General features: G+C 39.5%; 1 protein-coding gene across 1 annotated transcript in view; it reads left to right on the forward strand.

Moving 5' to 3' along the window:
- mip40 (Myb-interacting protein 40) overlaps positions 1–23357 on the forward strand; it is a 41996-nt gene extending 18639 nt beyond the window's left edge. The window contains exons 4-6 of the mRNA XM_080279747.1: positions 3753–3972; positions 6911–7056; positions 23312–23357. Coding sequence (XP_080135873.1) covers positions 3753–3972; positions 6911–7056; positions 23312–23357 — 412 coding nt within the window. The remainder of the gene's footprint in view (positions 1–3752; positions 3973–6910; positions 7057–23311) is intronic.
- The last annotated feature ends 4638 nt before the right edge of the window (positions 23358–27995 follow it).

The following is a 27995-nucleotide window of genomic DNA, read 5'->3' on the forward strand; positions in this document are numbered from 1 at the left end:
CGCAGGGTGGTAACCATATAACCAAACCATACGTGCTCCCTACGTGTCAACAAGTGGGTTGGTGGAGGGTTAGTGCCCCTACCCATAAAACGAATAACTCAAAGTCAAACGGTCACCCCTTACGGGATTATGGCATCTGGCAATAGATAGATAGACATGCATTTGAGTGGAACACTGGCTGAGAATAATAATATGAATAAATTTGGAATATATTAATGTAATGTATATACTGTATAAGTACTGTAGTAGATAAGCAGAATTTGTTCCATGGTATGTGGGAGAAAGATTGGTAGCTACCCAGCATCCCACATATCCCCTGCTTGTTGACAGAGGCAAGTTAAAAGGCTAGCAGTTCCTTTGTATGTTAGTATAGGTGGTGGCAGCCTTCATCCATTCACCTGATGTAGTGCAGCCTACTTCATCCTTCACTTTTATCATTAATTTTCTATGTGTGCCCTCCTCCCTTTTTATTTCTCCCATCTTTCCTGTCACTTTTTGTTATTCTTCTTTCCTTCTCAGATGGCTTTACATTGAGTGACAAGCCAAATGGTTTCCTGTCAGCACTGGGTGGTAACCATATAACCAACTCATCCATGTTCCTTACATGCCAACAAGTGGGTTGGCAGAGGGTTAGTGCCTCACCCTGTAAATCAAGTAATTCAAAGTCAAATGGCCACCCCTAACGGGATTTTGGCATCTTGCTCTAGACAGATAGATGAGTTTGTGTGCAGATGAAATATAGCAGTTACAGTTTCCAGCAGTTTGGTTGCAGCCTTATACACCCATGAGAAAAAGTTAGCAGACATATCTCTACCAGCTGTGGCAGTGAAAGGTGTTCATTTATGAACTGCTTTTATGCGATTGCAATGCAAAGCATACAAAGTGCTATGAGAAGGAGGATACTTTCATTTGGAGAGGGATGAGAAATATGGATGGCAGAGCACAATGCTGGTAGAAGATTGTTGGCAAACTTATGCTTATGGCTGTATCTCTTATAGAACAAGGAGTGATAGGAAAAAAACAGCTGTGGACAAGAATATCGCTTCAGTTTTTATTTTGGCATTAATGAAACTGTTGCACATTATTCCAAAAATTTTTACTCTGAAGATTGCATTTTGAGTTTTTAAATGTCACTTTGCCATCATGTTATTTAACAGAATGAAGTGATTTGATAATTGTGTCCACATCTGTACCTGGACTTCCCTTTCACTCTGAATTGTCTCCAGTGGAGTCACAAATTGTATAACTCCCCATGTTGATGTGAGATGTTGGATTACTGTTTTTTATTATGGTTAATTTTTAGGTTACATTATCATTTCTCATTTGCTCACATTCACATCATCATAAGCTCTGTTGCCATGCTCCCTCCTGGGAATCCCTGAACAGAAGATGGCCATGACAAAACAGCCTCCAGGCTGCTGTACCCTCGCATACCTCTCTCACTGTCTCAAAAACTCCTTATCCTTTTCCTTCTCTCTCTCTAACACTGTTCCACTCTTTTCTTCTTTATCACATGTTACTGTTGTTGTCACTTTCACAAACTTTCCTTGGCATCCTGTCTGTGTGCACACATTCACATTACAGTGTATGTGGTTCACAGTTGAAACTGGCATATAAAACATAAATAAGGTTGGTCATGTCTCAATGATTTTTTTTTTTTTTAATGTGTCCGACTCTGGGCAAAGGCTTCAGGGCCTATTTCTTGGGGTCAGTGGCCTATCCCAAGGCCCAGTAGTCCTCCTACACTTCCACATGTCACCACCTCGGCGCTAACACCCACCGTCCATATTGAATACATGCTAGGGCTGTCTTATAGAGGACAAGTGTACTGGTATTAGCGAGGGTACTTTGATGACATGTCGGCAGGTGTTCTGGTAGATCAGGAAAGTCTGCTTTTATGAAATTCAAATCCTTAAACTGTTCCTTGCTCCAGCTGGGATTCAAACCTGGGTCCATCAGGACTGCAGGCTACCTCTCAACCGATTCAGCCACTGCCTCCCCCATGCCATAGATGACTATCAGCATGATATGCAGGTGCTGAATATGCAGTTACTTAAAGGAGCAGCCAGTTAAGCTATTGTTAACATTCCTGTAATGGTTCTTGTCTGATATTTTAGTACCGTAAGGTATGGATGGCAGTTTGCACAGTTGATTTTTTTTTTTTTTTCCCATGAAAGTCATAACAGAATATCGTATACTCAAAAATACCTACCACAGGACAGAGAATAATTAAGATGAAGTATTAGTTTGCAGCCACCCTCTCTTGTGATTAACACTTTCTCATCGGGTGTCATGTATATGTGCCACACACACAAAAAATGTCTGTAGCCATCAGGTGGCACATGTACCGGTACTTGTTCTGGACTTTTTATATTTGGACACCAGTACTGGGGGCCCAATAATTGCTCATGTATCAGGAGGTGCCAGTATTGAGATGTTACCATCACAGGAGCACTATTCTATTGTCTCTCAGTGTGGTACAAGATGTTTCTGCTGCCGTGACAGCCTCTGGCCGCAGTAATTACTGCAGTTCTTAGTGGAGCTCCAACATTGCAGTTTTTGACAGCTCAGAAAACAAATAATCATTTTTATTTTTATTTTTTTACGTTTTGTTTGACATCATTTTATTCTACAATTATGGTCTGTTTCTTAGTGTAGAATATTATATAAAATAAATTCTCTTTGTACATCTCAAAACCCGCTGTGTGTAGGACATCCAGCCAAAAAAACACCCCCGAGGTGGAAGGGTTAAGACATCTTGCTATAGGTAGAGAGCAAGCATTATGTACAAGGTAATTTTTTTTTTTTTTTTGTTATTAAAAACAAAAATGAATGTGTGGGGTTGACTGAAGATGAGTATTTAAATATTCATGCCATGGCTGCTGTGGTGTACATAGCAACTTAACTCACCAAGGTGATCTTTTACAGCAGTCAATGGAATTTGAACATCTTTATTAGTCTAAGTTTGTGTCAATGCACAAATAGTGTCCTTTTTTGTAGTATCATAGAAATTTCTCTCTACTGTACATGAACTTCCCACCACCCATAGGGTTCTGCCCTACAGGTAGTGCAAGAGTGTCTTAACACATTCACTACAAGATTTTTACATGTAAGCTGAATGAAATTGGTTAGTAGTAGCATAATGATTTTATTTTGTTTAGAAGAGATTTGTGAAGCTGATGGGATGAATTACTGCCTTCATTAATCCCATCATTGCAAGAGATCGTTCATAAACTGAAAAAAAAAAAGTCCGCTGATAGCAGGAATAGATTAAATCAGTATTTCATAATGAAAAGGTTAAGTATGTGTGAAGGGATGTATGCCCTGCTTCAGTGGGCACTTTATAGATAGCTCTCCTATGTTTGTGTTTTCTCATTCCTGTCTGTGGATCCTGTTCACCAAGTTTTTAATGATAGGAAATAACCTTTGATAGTATTATATTGGAAACTTGTTAAAAGAGCACTTCACTGCTACGACATATTTTGTATTTTATTTTTGCTACCTCAGAAGAATGTTATTCAACTCCAGAGAAACTTTTCAAACTGGAGAAATTAGCTGTGACATTGATTAATTACTTCAGTAAAAAAGGCCTCTTCAGTTTTTATTAAAATTGTCTGATATTGCATTCATTAATCCCTTCAGTAAAAGAGGCCTCACTAAGTTAAGTAAAGTCATCTGGAGGTAGCAAATATATATGTAAAAATACTAGTACATTATTGAATTGAAGGGGTTACATTTCAGTCCATTTCTAGACAGGAGCCTGGGAGCCCCAGCACTGAGATGTTTAACAGTGGTGAGGGAGGGGCCACAGACCCCACCGAGTTCCCATCAGAAATTCTGCCTGACCTCAACCCAACACAGGTCTTTAGGATGCCACCCCCTGATCCTTGGACACCGACAGACACCACCTCCAAAGACCCCAGGATACCAGAGCCTCTGCCACGTCCTCTGTATACCCTCAATGAAATCAATGTAAGGCTTTGAAATATGCTGTATACTCTGTATACTATAAATATAATGCAGTGAATATGCAGCAGATGTTCTTGCTGTTGCAACATTCAGCCATGCACTCCATGAAATCTTTTGTTATGCTGAAGCATTTTCTGCATTGTGAGAGTAAGGTGCATAATGTGAATGTGTTGTGGTGTGGGGGCTGCATTATAGTAAGGGATAGTGGATTACATATAAGTTGTTTTTTGTGTAGGTATGGTACTGATGCAGGGAAAGGGTAATGACAGTATCATAATTTGACTTGATGCACTTGTGTCTGTCTAGATAGGGTAGTTTCTGAAGGATGAATGTCTGGTAGAGTGTTATGAAGAATGTTTGGCTGAAAGTTATGGATGGCTGTGGTAACTGTGTATTTGTGTACATGTTTATAAAGTATATTGTTGGGTAGCTAAAGGAGGAGAGATCATGTTAAGGCATTCTGTGCACTGTGATGTTGAGATGTTCATATTTTATTTCATTTTGGTGGGGGGTCATGCAACATGAGGTTCACAGAGTGGGATGGATCCTTTGCTGACGTGAGTAGTTGTGTATGGTACATCCCATGTTCATCTGGTCATTGACTGGAAGAAAAATGCTTTTTCGCATCTCAGATTTTAGATTCATGAATTCCAGTTTCATGGTGAGGTTGAATGGTGGTCATTACTTTCATCTTGTGAATAATCTTTCAGTTCTCTTGTAATCTGTGTAAGAAACTACATGTTAAAATTCCATTTTCTTAAGTATTTAAAGTATACCTGCCTGGTAGTACTGTACTGGGTATGTAAATTTTGGTTGACTTTATACCATACAGTATGTCAAATTGATCCCATGATACAAAACGCAGTGAAATACAGTACTGTGTGCTACTGATCAATCCATCAGACAGTCCAGATTTGCCTGTCAGAAATACAGGGGCCTGCAGCTAGGCTACTCAATCTAGACATTAGAAGATGAGAGTACCATAATCTGTTGCCCTCCCCAAGTGACGTTATGCGAATAGTAAGGCCCACTCACCCCTTGGAAGCAGTCCCTCAGGGCCAAAATCAGTTGGAGCATGTTGACTCATTAGATCACCAGGCATCTAAGACCTGTGTGAGAGCAGTGGGGCAAATGCATGATATAGTACACAAACCTAAGGCCCATCTTTGATCTTCCTCCTGCTTGCATGTGACAGTTCTCTAATGCTTGGAGGGAGATCAACGGTGATCGTTCCTGCTGTGTACTCTGTAGTGCAGTATCGCTTTTGCATTTATGTTGTTTTCTTCCTCTAATCCTTGGAGGGAGATCAGGGGTGAGTCTTCCTGCTGTTTACTTTTTAGTGCAGTATCCCTGTTGCTCTTATGCAGTTTTTTAACTCCTAGTGGTCTAATGAGTTAAGGTGCCTCAACTGGCTGTGGCCCACGGAAGTCTGTTCCTGTGGGGTGGTTGTGGATTATTGTTCACCAAAAGTCACTCAGTGGTTGCAGCTGGTCACTTTTGCCTGCATTGTCTGCACTGAGTAGCCTAGTCCTGGGTTCTTACTTTTTTTTTTTTAGAACAAATTTGTATTGACTGAAGGACTGATGCAAAAGTGGTCTATAGTTTTTGTGCAATATTAGACATATGAATACTTGTATTGCATCATGCAATTTAGTTGACTGAGAATGTAAAACATTTATAATTTACATCCTGGGTACATAGTATACATGTATCTAAATATTTACTCAGTACAGGAATGATTTTTTAGCATGAAATCTGAGAGAGGGCCAGAAAAAAATGTACTGTATGTACTTAGAAAAAGATTATGATCTGAATATGAGCACTGGTAGTATAAACCACCATGTCAGTTTTCTATCACAATGGATATGTTTAATTTAAGGCAGTTATGGTCAGATATAGGTATACAAAAAAAGTTAGTGCCTACCAATATTATTTTCCCCCTTTGAGTTAATTTCCTCCTGTGAACTTACATTTGGTGGGCAATTTTAGATACCTATCATAATCCACACAAAATGTACAACAGCACTGTAGTTCATTCATTCATTCGTCCATCATCCAGTAGGACATTGCCCCATGAGGATTGTAGGAGCCCAGGGCTAGGGAAGTTGGTGGTCCTGACATTTTAGATGAGAGTGACCAGCCTCACTCGTTCCTGAGTGGCATTACGTGAGCAATAAACCCCAACCACCCCTTAGATATAAACCTGCACCAGATCAATCCGATTGGAGTGCTGCAATTACCTGCTAAACCACCAGGTGCCATAATTTGGTTATATGGTTACCACCCAGCATAGTAAATGGTTTCCTGGTGTACAGGAAACCATTTGGCATGTCACTTAGTGTAGAGTCACCTGTAGGCAGAAGGAATAGGAAAGAATGAAGGAAAGAAGGACAGGAGAGGGAGTGTAAAGTCACCCGAAGGCAGAAGGACGAAGAGAGAATGAAGTAAAGAAAGACAGAAGAGGAAGGAAGGAAAGAATGAATGGAGGAGAGGAAAGGGCAAACACCTGAAAGCAACACTACATCGAGTGAGTGGATGGTGAGCTTCCTCATCTATCACAAAGCATTGTAGTTACTTTTGTTTATTGGTGCAAGTGATTTATAATCATGGTCTTTGTACATATTGTCCATTTTGTTTCGATTTGAATGGCTCCAAAATGCCCTCATGCATTGACCTTAGTCACCTAATGGTAGCTATCCTAATTGCTTATTGTTTTTAAAGCTTTGTTTTGTATTTTTTGAAACTTTGCTATGTTTGTGAGTACTATGGTTGTGCTCAGCTGTGAGTGAATGCTTTCATGAAGAATCAACATAATTTTGAAGGGTATTCTATTTTAGAGTACAGGAAAGTTGGATATTTAGAAGTATTCTGTACTGGATGTTGGAATCTGACTCTAGTAATGGATATTTTACCACATTCAATAGTACTATTTGCTCCACAGGAGTGTGAAAGTACTCCCCCAGGCTTGCTGATAACGGAGCACCTCAAACGCTGGCAACAAATTCGAAATCTCTGGAGAAATGCTTCAAAAGTTAATGACCAGCGGTACATTACTTCATACACTATCCTAAAAGCAATGTTTGACAGGTAATTTCCTGACCTTTTTTACATGTTTCATTTACTCTTGGATCTGTTGGTATTTGATTTTGGGGATCTGAAAAGAACATGCTACTTATTCCTTCTTTATGAGGATGGCTCGATCATTATTCAGGATGGTTTCATGGACTGGTTGATGGGGAATAATTAGATGGATGGATGTAGCACAGGCAAGAAAGGTGACTGGTGTTGTGAAAGCCTTGATACAAGATAGAGCTTTGAGCATAGAGACTGCAAGAAGATTGCATGAAGATGTGCCCACATTAATGTATAGGTTTGAGACATTGGTCTGATATGATAATGAAAAGTTGAGTAGGAGAGATAGGGTTAATGAGGAATGTGTGTTGAATGCTTAGCATGGATAGGATAAGAGGTACTGTGATTAGAGAAAGGTATGGAGTGAGGACATCGGTTGACATTTAAGTTTGAAGAGAATGTGCTCAGATGTGGTGAAATGGAGAACATGGATGTAAATAGAGTGGAAAATAAGGTAGCTGTAGCTGAGTTAATTTACAGGTGGGAGGAGGGCTGGAAAGCCAAGAAAAAGTTGGATGAATTTGATAAATGAAAAAAAAGTGAGGTAACTATGGAACTTGATGAGGCAAGGGAAGCAATAGGGATCAAAGTGATATGATGAATTACAAATGGAGGTGCACATGGCAGGTATCAGGCACTCCGTTTTTAAAAATTTTATGGTTGATTGGTTTACTCTGTTTGGTAGATGATGTGGACCTTATTGATTAGAAAAAAAAAAATGTGCTGATGGTAAGGTCTTTGAGGTTGAACCAAGATTCTGGGATTTGAATGGTAAGTGAGTGAGTGTCTGGCCTGTTTTATTGGACATACTATTGATAGTTCTCTTGGTGTTGTGCTTTTGCTTTTCTTCCTCTCTGGTCCCTACCTCACTTCATCCTGAAGTGAGTGTAAAAAGTCAGATGGTGATGATTGTGATGATGATAATCATGTTTACAATAATAACACAGAATATGTTGTCATGTTGGGTCTAGTTTGTCCATAGTATTATTTCCAATTGTCTGTAGCCACGATAGGTGGGGGTACTTACCGTGTACTCACTCAATGTAGTGCTGCTGTCGGGTGCCTGCCCTTTCCTGTCTTCCCTCCTTCTTTCCTTCCTTCCTCTGCTGTCTTTCTCTCCTTCATTTTTTCCTCTTCCTTCTGTCTATGGGTGACTCTACACTGATTGACAAGCCAAATGGTTTCCTGTACCATACACCAGGAAACCATGTACTATGTTGGGTGGTAACCATATAACTAAATTATGGCACCTGGTGGTTTAGTGGGTAATTAAAATACTCCATTCAGATTGACCCAGTGCAGGTTCTTATCCAAGGGGTGGTTGGGGTTTATTACTCACGTAATGCCACTCAGGGATGGGTGGGGCTGGGCAACTTCATTTGAATGTCAGGACCAACTTGCCTAGCCCCAGACCCCTACACTCCTCAGTGGGCAATATTGGACTATGTGATGAATGAATGAATGAATGAATGTCTGTAACCACACTCACCTTAAATGTCAGGACGAAGCAACCTAGCATCAGGCTTCCATACTCCTAATGGGGCAAAAAAGGATTAGATGATATATGGATGATCTTTAGTCTCTAGGCTGCTGAGAGTTCTGAGCTAAGTCATGCCCTGGTGCTGCTATTTTCCATTAACATTTGTTAAGAGCCTTCTGAGAGGTTTGTAGCAGTCTGTCCACCGGTCTTTCTCAGATGCTGCAACAGCCAAGGGGTTAAAGAATAAAATGAATGTGTACAGATGGTTTTGCTTTTGAAATAGAACTATGATTTCAACAGCTCAGTGATGTATGAAAGTTTCTGTGGCCTATTTCATTGTGCATTTAATAATTCTTCATCTTGTGAGCTCCTTTGTTAAAGGAGCCTGTTTCACCCCATCTTTCAGATGATGGGAATTAGGCTTGGGAGGATAATATTTGTAGAATTCCATTTTTACCCTTCCAGACACAGGACACAATTTTTGCTCTGTTCTTGCTACACTCAAATGATTTTATTCCTTTTAGGAAGGATGTCTACAAGTGAATAGGTTAATGAAATTTTAACCTTACCCTTCCAGTAGAAGAATTTCTCTTGAGCTGAATTAAATTGTCTGGAGATAGCAAGAATGAAATATACACTATGTTCTCTGATTGAAGAGTTTGTCAGACAGATGTATCCAGTTAAAATATTCTGTAGTGCCTGACGTGAACAATATTAAACATTTTATTAATACTGTATTATATCAGCTGGAGTCACCTACACAGTGTCATTGTACATTACAGGGCCCATGAAGCCTGAAGCAACACTCAAGAGGCAACAGTGAACATGGGAATTGCTTTCCTCTTCCATATTACAAGTAAGCTGTCACTGTTGAAGTACACTTTTTTTTATTCAGGAAAAGAATATATTGTTTAATGAACTTGGTGGTCTAGTGGTTAGAACATCTCAGTCAGGGTAACAGTTTTCCATATTGGTTTGATTTTGAGGAGGTGGCTGGAGGCATCCTGGCCTCATGTTTTTGTACACCTCAGTAGGGTAATATAGGATTGGCTTTTGCATTCCTTTCCGTCATTCTTTCTTTCTTTGTTTATTTATATGTTATTATCTCTGTCACCGGTGAAAATTAGTGTTGGAATGACAGTGATGATGCATATTTTGTTGGAGGTGTTGGTGTAGGTTCTTTACTTGTACATACCTCAAAAGAGACTGTATTGTTGGAGGTATTGGTGCAAAATGCTATGGTGTTATGGCTTACATTTTCAGGAAACATTCTCTTGACAGGTTTCACAGGCTTTTGCGTTAGTTATCATCTACTACTGCTGTTTTCATTATTGTTTGTATTTGATTTAATTTCATTGCATATTATAATTTTTCTCAGAACATATTTATTTTTTCTTTCACACTGTGACCTATTCACAGTGATCATAATTTTTTTTTTTCTTGCTTACAGCTTTTCATGTACCTTAGAGGCTTATCAGACTAAAGTATTGGAACACACATTTTAAAATTGCAACCATCACTACCTTGATGACAAGTTTTGTTTTGTAGTGGCTTCCATTAGATTATTTTGTATTTAGATTAGGAAGAACTTTTGGACTATTAACTCCATCTGTCAGGATAATGTCCTGTTTTATTTATTCTTACAGCTACCAGGTGATTTTATACAACTTTGAAAGGAGTAGGATCAGGTGTGTGAAGGGGTTTATTAATGCTGTAACTAGCTGTCACTTTCAATTCGAAAAATCTTGTTGATGCAGGGCAAAATCATCTGGAAATAGCAGTAATAAACTGAAAGATACTGTAGTCACCAGATCCAAGAATTTAAATATTAAATCTTCCTGTCTAGTTCAGCTGTCATGAGATATTTTTAAATGAAACCTTATCATTGTATTTTATGTAGCAACTGTAAACCATTTTTTATATTCTCATCATGATGCTGTCCAAAAATATATTCTAAGCTTGATGATATATGAACATGAAATAGTTTACCGTATTTGCCAGTGTATGAGGCCGACTTGATCATAAGACTACCCCCAATATTTCCATACAAAATGTGGGTTTAAAGGTATACTTTGTGCATAAGACAAGCCCCAACTCACTGTTGTTTCAGTTATTGAATGATTAAGCATATTCTACTGCTTTTAACTTAAACAAGCTTCATGTTTTCTTTGTTTATCACTTGGAGCCCTGATGGGATTTGTGGCTGAAGGAAATAAGATGTTAACCCAGAGAGAGAGTGCTACTGCTTATGAATAAGTGACAGCTAGAAAGGAAAAAATCAACTTGGTAATGAGACTGAGGAACTTGGTAATGAGCCCTGCTTCAGATCTGGTAACCCTACACTCAGTGCCAAACAACCCAGCCAGTCACTCTCAGTCCGAGACACATGCTTGTGTTTGTGTCGTGAGCTCAACAGATTACTCACCTTTCTTATGTCATGGAGATATTTGTATAAAAATTTGCCTTCATATAGAAAACAAATTGTGTTTGATGATGATGTTGGTAATTTCAGTGGTTTTTGAAAGTATATGTACTGTATTCATCAAAACAAAGTCAAAGTGAGTGTCTGGCAGTGTTTCCCATCATGCCAATGGATCCCATAACCAGAGGATGTAGAGGTTAGGATTTTATACCCAGGGTTTAGGACGACTCCCAATTTTGGACATTTTTAAAGAGGTTCAAGAGTCATCTTATACACCGGCAAATACGGTATATTATGCTGGAGAATTATGTAGCATTTGGCAAGGTGAACATGGGAGATAATAGAAGATGTTTTACAGTTTATGCATGATGTGGAAAAAGTATACTTATATGAATTAGGATGGTAGCAAAGCATGTATTTGGAGGAAAGTGTGAGTGTTTAAGTACATTATAAGGTTTAGAGTGCGATGTAGGTGTGCAGTTTTGTTCTAAGGTTGTTCAGTACTCATTTGACTCATTTTTCACGCATGCTCTATTTACTTTATGTAGTTTTCTCTTACTTGGTGCAATAGCTGACTGTTTATGCAAAACTGATTTCATGGAAATGAATTTTTACTTACCCTCACTTTTGGCTGTGTGGTTTGCAAAATTGCTCAGGAGGTGGCAATTTGTCCAGTTTAGCAACCATTGCAAAATGAATGCAGATGTACTTCATCATCTTGGAGATGAAAAGGTACACGTACCTGTGAAATACTGTTTGATCAGCTCACCATAGTTATGGAGTTATTGTGGCTAAAAATTTGTCAGTTGGCAGGAAACAGGTAGATAGCCAAGCAGTATTAATTACTGTTAAAGCCTGAATGAGTTGCCAGGTAGCCTGATGACCCATAACTTGATCATGACATGCTACTTTCAATGATTTATTTAAGTCGTTCGTTTCCTCCATTAGTCACTATCGGCCTTGCGTTTGATTGTAGCATCAAGATCCATTTTTTTTCTAAACAGGTATGAACTTTCCATATGTGTTAACACAATGTATCAGGAGGGAGGTACATGAATTTCATTCACAAAAGCCACTGTTCTTGTTTTTCTGGACTCTGTCTTGGGGGTGAGGATGAGAGATGACAGCTGACCTAATAAGCCATAAAATATTGGTGATGAATGGAGATGGATGGATTACCAGTATTTGATATCCAATGTATGGAAATGATATTGTGGGAAATAACATACAAACATAAGGAAACTCAATAACTGCAGTTGGCCAGCTTGCCAACACGGTGCAGCTCCTTGCTAATAACGAATGAGAATTAGCTCAAAACTTGTAAATATTTGCAGGTGGCAACATCTAAAAATAACATTGAGTAAGTTGATGGTTGATGGGAGTGAAGGGGACTCACAATGTATGATGTGTTAGGGAGTATAGGGAGAATTGAATCAGTGAAGATTTAACACTGTAAATGGGTACAGAAATAGAGAGAGGTAAATGTATAAAGGAATTTGAGAGTCAATTGACTAAGTGAAGAGAAGTGGATGGAAATATAATGGTACTGATATGGAGCAGAGACTGCCAGGTGACTGCAGGAAGATGTTATTACCTACATTATCAACAGACTGTTACACATTGGTATGGCACATACAGTATTTGAAGTATCAGGAGTGATGAATTGAAAATTTGACTTTACGAATGTAAATGACTTGCATCAGCTAGATACTGTACTATATAGAAATTCAAATAAGATTAGGAGTGAGAAGTTTGTTGATCAGAAGTAAAGAAGATTGTGCTTAATGGGATAGTTGTTTATAATAGGTATGATCTGGATGGTGATGATGGTACTGTATTTATGAGTTAACATACAGATGGAAGGAGGCATGGAATGTCAAGAAGATGGTTTGATAGGGTAAGTTAATGTTTGCAACAGCAAAGGCTGGAAGTTGGGGAGGCAGAAGAATTGAAAAGTGATTGAAATGGATGGATATTGTATGGTGAAAGATATACATGACAAGGGGCGCACCTCTTTTGTAACTCAGCTGTTGATTGTATGGGCTCTACCATACCAACAGTCAGGTAACCCTCATAGTGTGGAAGGTGTATGCCAGCTGAGAGGAGCCAAGAATTTGAAGGTGTGAATGATAAGTGAATGGCCATGTGGCCTGATTCACAGGGTCCTCTGTTGATAGTTTTCCTACTTTTGTGCTTTACTGTTCCTGGTTCAGAATCCATCCCACCGCATTCATTAGGGAAAAATATGGTTGGTATTATTATAATGTTTTAAGATGGTACGTTAGCCTGTTTGAAGTATATAGTCTTTCAACCTTGGAATTTTTAGCACTCAGATAATATATAAGAAACTTTCACTAAATATTATAGAAATTTAATGACCCTTTCTTTTTCTGCACTAAGGTGTTAGCGACTGTTAATTAAACCATATAATATGTAGATATGAAATTATGTTGAAAATTGCAATGAATGTTTCGTAGTCTTACTTCCTCCAGAATATGGTTGTTGGTTGTGGCATCCATCATCCACTTACTCGATGCAGCGCTACCTACTTCTTCCTTCACTTTTATCATTCTGTCTTTGTGTTTGCCTTTCTCCCTTTTTACTTCTTCCTTCCCTTCCCATCTTATTACTTTTCTTTCCATTTCGGGTGGCCCTACACTGAGTGACAAACCAGATAGTTTCCTGTAACCCAGGAAACCATTTACAGTGGTGGATGGTAATCATATAACCAGAAAATGGAGTGATGTAGAGCCTGCAGTGGTGCACCTGTTAACTGGGTGAAGAGACAAAAATGCATCATTCATCCAGGAACCAAGTCTTCACAATTTTCTCCACAACTGACTGTCACAATGTGCTGTCAGCCACAAGGGAACATCAGTTCACTGCACAGGATAGTCCTGCAGGGACAGTTGCTTGTCTGTGGTTGGTGGGTCTGCCTGGCCAGACAGACTGAAGTGGATCAAGAACAAATGTATCTAGAGCCCATTTGTGATGAACATTGTGTACTGTAATGCAATAGTAATAGTCAGCAGCTGCTTTATTTTACAGTAAGATTACATAGAATGGCAGTATTACAGTATTTGGTTATTGTTTATGTATAAATTATTTTGTAAATAAACTGTAAACTACTACATATCTATTATAATATCAGTATCCATTGAGCTATGGGAGGCATGGCATGGACAGTGGTAGTATCTTAACCTGTGGAATTACTGATGTACAGAGCCCATATAATCTGTTAGGAAGTTGTCTGCATGTCTTCCTGCCATGCTTTGTTATAGATTTGAGGCAGGCAAATTGTACACTTGACAATGAAAGTGGTGTCACCTCCAGCCTCTTCAGGAACCCTTAGTCTCAGAAATGAGTGAAAACAAAACAGTAAACGTAAATGCCAGTAGATGGTAGTACTGTTGGGGGGACCATGGGGGGTAAAGGGGCTACGGGGTTGGTAACAGGATCAGGATGGAGGTGCGTTTATTTTGTCTATGGTATAATCGTTATTGTCTAATTTTATTCACAATTATTGGCTCCAAGTATAGCAACCCCTCAGATTTGTATTATCACATACCAAGCAATGCTTTCAGCTATATTTTCTTGTTGAACAGATTCTAGGGGAATATTTTAGCTACCACATTTATATCCTCAAATATTCTACTGAACTCTGAACAACTGATTCTAATATGTCTTCTCATGCTATATCATTACAATGCTTACCATGAGAGAGGCAGGGCAGCACTATACCAAGTGAGTGGATGATGGTTGCCCTGCCATCATAAATATGTATATATATATATATATATATATATATATATATATATATATATACACACAGTATATATCCATCAGTCGTCCAATCCAGTGTTGACCCAGAAGGGGCGTAGGAGCCTGGGGCTAGGCAAGTTGGTCCTAACTTTTAAGGTGAGACTGACCAGCCTCACTCATCCTTGAGTGGCATTACGTGAGCAATAAACCCCAACCACCCCTTGGATGTAAATCTGCACCAGCTCATTCTGATTGGAGTGCCTTAATTACCCACTAAACCACCAGGCGCCATAATTTGGTTATATGGTTACCACCCAGCATAGTTAATGGTTTCCTGGTGTACAGGAAACCATTTGGCATGTCACTCAGTGTAGAGTCACCCACAGGCAGATGGAAGAGGAATGAATGAAGGAAAGAAAGACAGAAGAGGGAGTGTAAAGTCACCTGTAGGCAGAAGGAAGAGGAAAAATTGAGGAAAGAGAGACAGAAGAGGAAGGAAGGAAGAGAGGAAAGGGTAGTCACCCAAAGCAGCACTACATCAATTGAGTGGATGGTGGGTGCCCTTACCTACCACATCATATATATATATATATATATATATATATATATATCCATCCATCTATCCATCATCCAATCCTACGTTGCCCCATGAGGAGCGTAGGAGCCCAGGGCTAGGCAGTTGGTCCTGACATTTAAGATGAGAGTGACCATCCTCGCTCATCCCTGAGTGGCATTACGTGAGCAATAAACCCCAACCACCCCTTTGATATAAACCTTCACCGGCTCAATCCGATTGGAGCACAGTAATTACCCACTAAACCACCAGGTGCCAAGATTTGGTCATATGGTTACCACCCAGCATAGTAAATGGTTTCCTGGTGTACAGGAAACCATTTGGCTTGTCACTCAGAGTAGAGTGCAAGTTATGCTGTGATGGCATTGTGTGAAACAAACATGACAGGGTGTGAAGTGAAGTGGAAGGGTGTGAAATGTGTGATTCTGACTTCAAGGTTTTCTGGACCTGAAAGTTTTTACAGATAATACTGGCAGTGTTTTCTGTTAGCTCCATGCTTTACCAGTTTACAATAGCCCTTGCCAAATGTAGGATATGTCCATCAACTCCACACTTAACCAACATTCAGTAGTGGGATGTACAGTAAGTCTATGATTTTAGGATTTGAAAGTTGTTCATTCAGATTTATCCCAGGGGTATAGGAAAGAAAGAATACTGCCCAGTCCTTTGCATTCCATGAGGAACAGCTGAAAGAGAGGAAGAAGAAGAACAGTATTTTGGGGGAAGAGGTTTGGAATTCCTGTCTTTGTACTATGGTAGGAATACAACAACTCTACCACCTATCTTAAGTGGTTCAAGGAGTCCTGTGGCTTCATTAACACAGACTGGGAGAAATGGAGTACACCTCATTCTCCAGTTTATTTTGTGAAGGAAACCAGTGAGAATTGATCTGACACTTTCTCTTCCATCAGAATAAAGGAAACATGATTAAATTGACGATTCCATTAGAATATAGTTAACACTGTTGTCTGTTACCACTATACAAGTTGACATCTGAGTAGTAGTAGTAGTAGTTGTTCCCTAGGCAGTCTGGCCGAACAGCCCCGAGTCCCTTAGGAAGGCCATGGCCGAGACCGGGCTTTCCCACAGAGCTCTCAAAGAATGTATGTTGTGTTGTTGGCGTAGGTGATTGTGTGGAATGCAGTCTTCCATAATGTGCTTAATCGTATGGGGTGCTGTGTTGCATCCTGGACAGGCATCAGCGATGGAGTCATCCAGCCTCTTATGGTAGTTTAAGAGGGCTGGATGGTGCCCACATCTCAGCCTGGCCAGGTGGACCCTGTCCTCACGGGGAAGATAGGATTCAGAAGGGTGGATGTCAGGAGGTCGTGCATGCAGCCGTGTGTTGTCTTTAAGTGACTGAATGGAGCGGCGAGTGATCTGAGTGTGGATGTGCTTCTGGAAGCTGGTCTGAGGTGGGCGAGGGGGGGGAGATGACAGTATTTGTGTATGATATCGTGTGCTGGGTGTTGTTTTGATGTTCCTTGGTGTGGGTGGATGTGCCGCCATGTACTGTAGTGGATGTTGTGGGTTTGTGGAGGCTGCAGCAAGGAACTGGGTGCCTCTCATGTCTAGGTGATCCTTGACTTTGAGGACTTTTGTTTCTTGATGTAGGTGGTCTGTGGGTGTAGTAGCTGTGCAGCCTGTAATTATTTTTAGGGCCTTGTTCTGTATGGTCTGTAGAGTGTTGTAGTGTGTTTTGGTGAGGTTAGAAGCCCAGGCAGGGTTTGCATAATTCATCACTGAACATATGTATTGTTTGTATACTGTGGTGGTGGTTTCTTTGTTGTGTCTGAATGTTGTATGGGCAAGTGACCACAAAGCATTGAGTCTTGGTGTTATTTTATTTTTAATGTTTGTGATGTGTTGTTTAAATGACATTGATGTATTGTATGTTACACCAAGGATTTTGTGTGTGTGTGTGTGTGTGTGGTAAGGGAGTATTGTTTATGGTGAGGTGTGGGATGTGACTGTGTTCTGCTGTCCAGTTTGTGAGAAGGGTCACTGTAGATTTGGCTGGGGCTATTTTGAGCCTGTTTGTGGTGAACCATTCGTGTAGTGTGTTGAGGTAAGGTTGAATGATGTGTGCAGCTGTGTTTGCATTTTGGTGTGTACATGTAAGTGTTATATCATCTGCATAAGAAGCTATGTGTATCTGTGGTGTGTGGAGTGTGAGTACGTCGTGCATGTATAGGTTAAAGAGTGTAGGGGACAAAACAGATCCTTGGGGGACACCGTTTGTGAAGTTTCTGATGTTAGAAGACTGAGTTTTCACCTATTGTTTGATGGACTGTTTTGTTTTCCAAGAGTTCTTTCATGATGTACACACTATACATACATACATCATCTAATCCTATGTTGACCCATGAGGAGCATAGGAGCCTGGGGCTAAACTAGTTGGTCCTGACATTTGAGATGAGAGTGACCAATCTTACTCATCTGTGAGTGGCATTACTTGAGCAATAAACCCCAACCACCCTTTGGTTATAAATTGACACAGGCTTAGTCTGGTTGGAGCGCCTTAATTACCCACTAAACCACCAGGCGCCATAGTTTGGTTGTATGGTTGCCATGACACAGGCTTAGTCTGGTTGGAGCACCTTTATTACCCAACCACCAGGTGCCTTAGTTTGATTGTATGGTTGCCACCTAGCATAGTAAATGGTTTCCTGGTGTACAGGAACCATTTGGCATGTCACTCGGTATAGAGTTGCCCATAGACAGAAGGGAGAGGAAAGAAAGAAGGAAAGAAGGACATAAGAGGAAAGAAGGAAGGAATAGAGGTAAGGGCAGCCACCTGAGAGCAGCACTACATTGAGTGAGTGGATGTGCATCATTTTATTGTCAGTGGTCATGTGTATAATTGCTTTGTATTTTTGGCTTGTCCATAGTTGTTGGTAGGATATATGATACAATGTTTTGACACACACATTTATTTTCCATACAATTAACACTTGTGATTGTAACATGAAAAAACGTCTTAGTCCAACAGTCACTCCTGCTCCAACATTTTTTTTAATACAAGAAAGATGAAATAACTAGTGAAAAGTAAATAATTACACTCCATTGTCCTGCTAGTCATTTTTTTTTTTTTTCTAATGTAGCACAAAATGCATAATGTTGTATTGAGTTTCCCAAGCCAGTGGAATATCATATCCATCAGTATGTCAGAACTCATGATTATTGGGTTTCAGTGGAGGTGTATCATTGAGTGAAAAGGTATGTTTTAGTGTCTTGAAGAGAGGTCAATTCTCATTTAGGAAATATAAATGTTGACATTTGTAATGCAGCCATACCCATCTTAAGAAAAGACTAGCAGAACTGTGATTAGTTTGATTAACCATACTTACATCTTATTTTTTTTTTTTTTTTTACATCTTTTTCCAGTAAGGGTTGAATTGTTTGATTAAACAGTTTCTGAGTCACAATTTTTGAGTTATTCCCAATTATTTTAGTTGTTTTGTTGCTTGATTTTTGGTAAATTAGCTTTGTATTACTTGGCATGAGGAAATTTAGGTCCTGTTTTGCAGCATCAGTATTTTTTTTTATATTCTAGTTAACACATTTGTAAGTCCATCATTGTAATGGTGGTGGTCTTCATTTTTAATCAGACTTCTGACTGCAAAAGTATGTCTCCCGGGATGGGCTTTTGTGACTGGTACAAGCTGTTCTAAATTGTTAAGGTTGTTAATGTTTATCAGCCATTAATAATCATTTTCATAATGAACATGTTTTACAGCCTCACATCCAGATTACTTGGGATGGAATACATATACTGTACATTTATATGAGAATGATTCGTATGGAACTGTTAAGATTATCAATTGCTTTGTGGTATTCTTCATTGTGCGAACCTGTCCCATGAAACCATTTAACCTTTCAAATAGTTCATACTCTCCATAGTATACTGTACGGGTGGTTTCATGCTCTAGTTCATGGAGAGTATCATGAGACTTAGGAGAGATCCTCACATTGTACCCTCATGCACTTGATAGTTTTGTAAGAAACTAGGTCTATTTTTCTTGAGAATCTATATTGGCATCACTCAACAGATGATGCAGAAAGAGAATCTAAATTAGCATCACTCAGCAGGTGATGCAGGAGCTAGAATGTGGCCTGATCTGGATTGGGCCAGTATTACCACCTGTTTTTATTCGTCCGTAATTTTCATCTTGTTCTTTTGATTTTTTGGGTAATCTTACATGATTCCCAGTCCTTTTCTCCTAAAAACCTTACATTGCTTTTGTGTACTGTATTGGTATTAGGATTTGGTTTATCTCCAAGTGCCCATGGTGGCTTGTTCTCACCATGGTATTGTCTCTGGGTATATCATGCATATCATATATAATTTATAAAGGCTTCATTGTGCTTGCATGCATCAACCTTGGTGACCTAATGGCAGCTGTCCACACTTCTTGATCTGTGGCAGCCTCCTTATTCAGTCCCACATCCCTGAGGTCACACTCTGCGACCTTGTCCCAAGTCTTTTTCGGTTTGCATCTCACAACCCTACCTCCCATGTTCACATTTCTCACCTTTCTAGGCCTTGGGTCAGGTCAAACCTTAATTGTGTAAGTGCAGTGGCTCTCTGTAAGCCCACATGGGCATCTACATGACCATGGTCATGTTTTCAATCCATTCCGTGCCCCCTGCCTCTGTCCTCCAAAAAGAAAATCTTCCACCAAAACCCCAGACATGAGGTAGCTCGCCGCAGTATGGAATGCCTGCTAAGGAAAAGGAGGAGGGAAGAAGGCTGATTTGGCACTCAGGTCAGTCAAGATAGGCAGTTTTGATTATCTCCTCACCCATATTTCCTTCACCACAACCAGGCAGCAGTTTAGCAGGGGAATGTGATAACATGTATTTCCCAGGCCATGCCGCACTAGTCAGTTTACTGAGTGAGATTTATGTACCCAGTACAGTTATTTACATTGCTTCTTTCTCACCATGAGGTTCTTCAGTTCAGACACTAGGGCATGGTAAGCTGCACTCTTCCCAGGTCTTTGTCTACTGGAAGTAGGCACCCACATTTTTATGTCCAAAGGGATTATAGAAAGAAAATTTCTCTAGAATCAGAATTCTTTGCAGACATTTACTTACAATTTTTAACGTTCTGTGGTTCATATAGTGTGTAAAGATAATCAGAATATTTCTTTTTCTGGACTACAAAAATTGACAAAATTTATGACAGTTTCAACTCTTGCTCATCTGAAAGTTCTTAGCCTGACGTACCACTAGTTTTGCTCCCTAACATACAATCAGAATTAGTTTAGAACCTAAAAATCCTTGTTATTTCTTTGATATCATTCAATACCAACACTTTATTGAACACATTAGTAGTATACCTAGCATTATAATCATGCTAAGCATATCATTATTGCTCTCTCATGCCTGTTTAAATAACACTCTTGCTGAACAACTTTGATATATTTTATGAGTATATGGACACAAAGGCACATTCACAAAACAACATTTGATTACATAGTCCAAACATACTGTATTTACCACTGTAGCATCTGAAAATGTAATCCTATAACTTCCATAAATGTGTGCTTATCAAAATAATGTCAGTATTGAAACTCTTCAATACTATAATAAGGGTAACTATGACAAAAGCCAGCATATTCTTTGAATTAACCATGGAAGACTGAGGATTTCATCTCCAGATTATCGCAACAGATGTACATAACATTTTCAACATTCTGTAAGATCACAGTATATCATGATAATACTAAAAATTGATAGTATACTGTATTTTTGAATACTGCAGGGTAACATAATTCATTTCTGTTAACTAATCACCAACATTTGTCACATAATTACAATATACCATAGAGAAATTAAGGAAAGGCTGTGAATGTAGAGAGTACAGTACTTTATGTGTGTTGATATTTAAATTTTAGAACATCAAAGCAAGTGTAAACATTTAATAGTTCATCATTCATCCATCATCCAGTTCTTTTTACCCCCATCAGGGTTGTAGGGGCCTGCGGCTAGACTGCTCAATCCTAACATTTTAGGCAAGAGTTAGCAGCCTCGTCCACCCCTAAGTTGCATTATATGAGCATTAAACCTCAGCCATCTCTTGGGTATAAACGTTAATGAGCCTGATCTGGTTGAAGTGAGATAAACATACTAAACCACCAGGCATCATTAGAATATATGATTATCACCTAATGTAATAACTGGTTTCCTAGATTACAAGAAACCATTTTGCTTGTCACTCAGTGTAAAGTCACTGTAAGTTTACACAACACGACATGAATAGATAGTAAGTTCCCCACCTACAATTACATTTAATAGTTACAACTTTGAAGTACATGCCTTACAGTTCTCACCCACAACCATAAAAAAATCATTGTTGTATGTTACTTAATATCATTGACTGTAGCTATCTTTTCTCTTGCCTCTCTGAAGAATGATCAGAATATTTATTTCAAATGCTGTAAGCCACTTAATGGAATGTGGAAGAGTTACATAACAATGAAGGTTTTGTAAGTACAATACATAAAGTGTATTTGCCAGACATAGTGGCCATCCCAGTAACAAGCTTAGTGGAAGCTATTTTTCACAGACTCATTCACTCTTTAACTGTGTTTGAAGAGATATACAGTACAATGCTTGTGTAATAAGGGTGGTTTTTAAGAGAAAAAAAGTCTTTCTGTGTGAGGCTATGAAATCACAGCAGTTGCCTGGTGTGCTACCTCCTAATCCAGTTACCTACAGTAGCCCTGACAAGCAGGATTTGTCCCTTGTTTACTAGATTCATGTTTGCAACTTCAGTGTATGGTAATCAAGAAAATATAAATACAAATGACAACTTGACTTTCCTCATGAACACAGTTCAAGAGATTCCCTTGGGGTACCTGTAGGCACATCCCTGGTTATTCAAGTAGTTTACCAGATTATGGTAAGGGAACATCATGACTACTGAATAACAGTCAGAGCATAGAGTTTGCCAATTGTGTTTTCAGAGTGTTATTAATTTTCTGGAATTGCATTGTAACAAAAATAGAATATTCCAGTTTCAAAACGGGCTCATCCCAACAAGAAGTTGAATATACAATATGAGCTACATGTATGCAAGAGTGTTGAGTAGTTGCACAGTATACATCACTGATATATGTAGCACTGTACAGTGAGGATATATTACACTAATACAAAAGGTTAAGGCAAGTATATACTTCACTGATCTCTGACAGACAGATACAGTGGCATGAGAGAGAGAGAGAGAGATTCTGAACAGCTTTTGATTTGTTTTTGTCAGTTAAAAGTTATTTACTTCGCTAATGATTCTACAAGATGAGAGGTGCAGAGGATTGATATGTAATTCATATTCTCATATTTCAAGACACTGAATTAAGTTACCCAGTAAATTCTTGTTACAACGTAGAGGAGTCATTATAGTGGATAATATTGTGAGAAGCTGTAAACTGCTGTTTAAGGAAAGGGAATTTGTTTTACTTAAATATTGTAGAATGGAATAGATGAAAGTATAAATTATAATATCATTGTTGAAACCCATTCAATATAATGATTATTCTTGCTACCCCTGGCAAAATTGCTCGTCTCACTAAGGATCTACAGTAATGTAGTTTAACGGGTTAATGGATATTGTTTCTGTCTACTTTAATGTGATAAATTTTTTCAAAGCTGCATAATGTTATGTGGAGGTAGTTAGAATAATAATAATACAGAATATTATATTAAACTATTGAAGTGATTAATCCTGTAGGCTTTGTGACTATAAAGTTCAATCATGTATAAACACAGTACCTTTGTGTATTTACCCCATTTATTTTCTTACATCACATTATCCCAATGTAGTGGACTGGGGCATAACTGTGTTAACTTTTGATAGACTGTGCTATACTGTACCATAATATGCCTTTCATTTTTTCTGTATGAGATGGTTGTAAAATATTAAGAAAATTAACTGAGTATGATGACAAATTTTAATTTATTCTTGCAGCTTCCAGATGGCTCTACTGAGCATAGGAGAGACGTTCAAGCTGTAAAGGTCAAATATTGCATACATTAATCCCTTCACTGCAAGTGCCCCTCAAAATTGACTAACACCATCTGACAGGGGAAAAATAAAACTATACAGGATATCGATGTCACAATAAAGAAGGGGTCAGTAGTGACAGATTACAGTACTGTACCTTGTACAGATGACAGTTATTACCAAGATTGTGCATGCTGTATGCAGGAAATAATAGCATACAATTACAGGGGCCCTTATGCTCCAGTGATACTATTGTTTTAGCTTAATGGAAAAATACTGCTTTTGACTTTACTCCATGATCACTGGTTCAAGTGAACCCAGTCTTTTTCAGACTTGGTCCACTGGAGAACCAAACCTCTTGGTCGTAGAAATCCCAGCCTTGAATGAAATTCTACGTAACATCTATATTGGGTGAAAAGAAACCTGTTTGTATATAATTTTTACCATATAAATAAATAAATATGCCATATATATATATATATATATATATATATATACATATACATGGGGGATGTGCGTATGGTCTAAGGAATGCAGAAGGGGAAAGGATACTCAAGTTTGGGGAGGCAATGGACATGATTGTGTGTGCAACACATATTTTAGGAAAAGAGACAGTAGATTAATTACATATGAGTCTGGGGGAAATAGCAGTCAGATAGATTATTTTCTGGTTAGGAGGGCTGATAGGAGGTTAGTGAGGGATGTTAAAGTTATAGGAAGCGAGGAGTGTGTGCAGCAGCACAAACTATTGATTTGTGATATGGTGCTTAAAGAACAAGTGATGAAAAAGAGGACTTTAGCACCTAGGAGGAAAATATGGAAGCTGAAAAACCAAGTAGTAAGGGATGCCTTCTATAGCGAGTTGAGGAGAGTGGTGGCTGAACAGGGAGCTGTAGACAGAGGCGTTAAGAACAGTACAGAGCCGTCAAGAACAATTTCTTGAGAGTTACTGATTTAACATGCGATTGGACAAAAGGACCACCAAGACATAAAGTAACTTGGTGGTGGGATGAGGGTGTAGAAGCTGCAGTTAAGGAGAAAAGAAGGCTTTTCCGGGATTGGAAGAAGGGTGGTAGCAAAGAGGAATATTTGGCTGCCAAGTGTAGGGCTAGAAGAGAGATATACAGGGCAAAGTCTGAGTCACAGAGACTATTACTTGATAACCTAAATCATGGGGAAAGGAAAAATATGATATTTAAGGTGGCAGGTCAAGTGGAGAGAGATAATCGGGATATTATAGGTGAGCAGTGTGTGAAGAATGATGAAGGAAGGGTAATGGTGAACAGTGAGGATATTAAAGATGCATGGAGAGAGCATTATAACTGGTTGTTGAATGAGGAGTTTGACTGGGACAGGGAAGGTTTGGAGCCAGCAGATCCAGTGTCTGGCCCTTGGCCTTTGATTGATACTGCTACTGTGAGTGAGGCAATATGCAGGATGAGGGTGGGGAAGGCAGCAGGTGTGTCTGGGTTGACTGCCGAAATGTTGAAGGCCTCAGGCGATATAGGGGTGAGTTTAGTCACTGACCTGATAAATAGGATTATTTATGAGTGTGTTGTCCCTGATGATTGGCTGAAGAGTGTAATTGTAAATGCATATAAAGGGAAGGGTGATGCCCTGGAAAGAGGGAATTATAAAGGTATAAAGTTTTTAGATCAGATAATGAAGGTAATGGAAAGAGTTTTAGAAGGTATGATTAGAGAAAGAGTGAATATTGATGAGATGCAGTTTGGGTTTTTGCCAGGTAGGGGGACCACTGATGCTATATTCATTGTTCGTCAGCTTCAGGAAAAATATATTGGTAGGAGAAGGGATCTTTATTTTGTTTTTGTTGATTTGGAAAAGGCCTTTGACAGAGTCCCTAGAGAGGTGGTGAAGTGGGCAATGAGAAAGCTTGGCTTGGAGGAGTGGCTGGTTAGGGTGGTTATGGCTATGTATGTAGGTGCTCGCACCCAGGTAAGAGTGAATGGAGATTTGAGTGATGAGTTTTCCGTGAACATTAGTGTGCATCAGGGGTCAGTCTTGAGTCCCATGTTGTTTATCATGGTACTTGAAGCCCTTTCACGTGACTTTAGAAACGGACTCCCTTGGGAGTTGTTGTATGCTGATGATTTGGTGTTGATTGCTGAGAACGAAAGGGAGGCAGAGGAAAGGTTTAGGAAGTGGAGAGATGGTATGGGGCACAAGGGTTTAAGGGTAAATGCAGATAAAACAAAAGTGATGATATCTAGGGTTTGTGGCGGTACTGTCAAAGACGAGGGAGAGTGGCCATGTGCAGTTTGCCACAAGGGCGTGGGAAGTAATTCCATCTTGTGCGGTGTGTGTGATAAATGGGTGCATAAGAGATGTAGTGGTATCAGAGGTAGACTGCGAGATAATGCTGATTTTATGTGTATGGTGTGTTGGGGTGAGCAGGTGGAGATTGTCAGACGTGAAAGGATTGAACTTGCTGGTTAATCTCTTGAGTGTGTGGAAGAGTTTTGTTATTTGGGAGACATGTTGTGTGCTGGAGGTGGGGCTGGAGCTAGCTCCGTGGCTTGGGTGAGAAATGGTTGGAAGAAGTTCAGGGAGCTCTTGCCTCTCCTGACATTGAGAGGACTCTCCCTACGTGCTAAGGGGTATTTGTATGCATCATGTGTTAGGAGTGTAATGCTGTATGGTAGTGAGACTTGGGCAGTGAAGGAGGAAGATATTCGCCGGCTCAGACGTACAGAAATGACAATGATTAGGTGGATGTGCAATGCGTCCTTGCGTCCAAGGCCTGGAGGGGCTGGGTTTACGATGGAAGAGTTGAGAGGTAGGATGGGACTGGAGTGTATTGGTGTTGTGATGAGGAGAGGTAGATTGAGATGGTTTGGACATGTGGAGAGGATGGGGGATGATAATTGGGTGAAGAAGGTGAGAAGTGTTAATATTGGGGGTGGGGTTATGAGGGGTAGACTGAGAAAGACATGGGACGAGGTCATTAAGTGTGACCTCAGGGTTAAGGGACTGAACAGGAAGGCTGCAATGGATCGTGCAGCGTGGAGAGCCGCCATTAGGTGACCAAGGCCGACACATGCAAGCATGTTGGAGCCTTTAAAAATGAAATACTATATATATATATATATATATATATATATATATATATATATATATATATATATATATATATATATATATATATATATATATATATATATATATATATTTATGCAGTACTGTAGATATGTACAGTGGAATCTCCTAAATTGTGCGGTTCCAAATAGTAGATTCGTAATATGCAGCAACATCATGCAAGTTTGCAACTTTAGTAAATCACGGTATTGACACAAATTTTGAGGATGCAGCCATCAAAAGTGACACTTTTCCAATGCCTCGTGTAATATGCCCCACCATTACCTCAAGTCTGCGTACCTAGCTGGGCATAAACCAGTCATAGTCAGACATGGAAATTCCAATTACTGTACTAAACAAAGCATAATCATACCATTTACTATAAGCTAATCACAGCACTTCCTTCCCAGGGCAGGCATGAAGGTTGTTAGTGTTTTCCGGTGACCAGAGTGATGTAAGTTTGGAGATAAGGGGACAACTTTTCTGAGATGACAGACCTGTAAGTAATTTTCCCCATAAGATTAGTTATTTCTAAATCGCAGAATTCTCAAATCACAGTGCGTGCCCAGTCTCATTAGACCGTGATTTTGGAGATTCCACTGTATATGTATACAGTAAAAGTCCTGTAATCCAAATGGCAGGGGACTGAGGGTCTTTCGGACTATTGCTTTTTTTGGACTATTGGGAGGGACCTTTGAAAGCATTACAAATAGGTACGTGATCAGTAAATAAACAGTTAACATGATATGGGTTATTGTTTTACTCACCAGAAATGCATAGAAGTGTAGATGAATAACAGGTACCTACAAATTCAAGGGGCAATTCCAAACCAGATAAATCCTTAGATAGAACCCAGAAAAATGTGAAAAATGTTGCCTTGAAAAATTCACAGTAATTGGATATCTGGGTTATCGGTGGTCGGGTTGGAGGACTTTTACCAATTCATTTTCGTTTTTGAAGGCTCCAACATGCTTGCATGTATCGGCCTTGGTCACCTAATGGCGGCTCTCTATGCTGATTGATCTCTGGCAGCTTCCCTATTTACTTCCCTAATCCTGAGGTCACATTCAGTGACCTCTTCCCAGGTCTTTTTCGGTCTGCCTCTCACTGCCCTATCCCCAACATTAACCCTTCTAACTTTCTGTACCCAATTACCATCCCCCATCCTCTCCACCTGCCCAAACCATTTCATTCTACCTCGTCTCATCACAGCACCAATACATTCCAGTCCCATCCTACCTTTCAACTCTTCCATTGTAAACCTAGCCCTCCCAGGCCATACACTTAAGGACGCACTGCACATCCACCTAATCATTGCCATTTCTGTACATTTGAGCCTGTGAATATCCTCTTCCTTTACAGGTACTGCCCAGGTCTCACTACCATACCGCATAACATTCATAACACATGCCACATACAAAGATCCCTTAGGACGGAGGAAATGCCCTCTCAGTGTCAGGAGAGACAACAGCTCCCTGAACTTCTTCCAACCACTCTTCACTTTAGCCACAGAGCTAGCTCCTGCCCCACTTCCAGCACACAACATGTCTCC

Source organism: Coenobita brevimanus, chromosome 80, assembly GCF_032717465.1.
Source record: "Coenobita brevimanus isolate Jiangsu-jjx chromosome 80, ASM3271746v2, whole genome shotgun sequence".
Taxonomy (NCBI): Eukaryota; Metazoa; Arthropoda; class Malacostraca; order Decapoda; family Coenobitidae; genus Coenobita; species Coenobita brevimanus.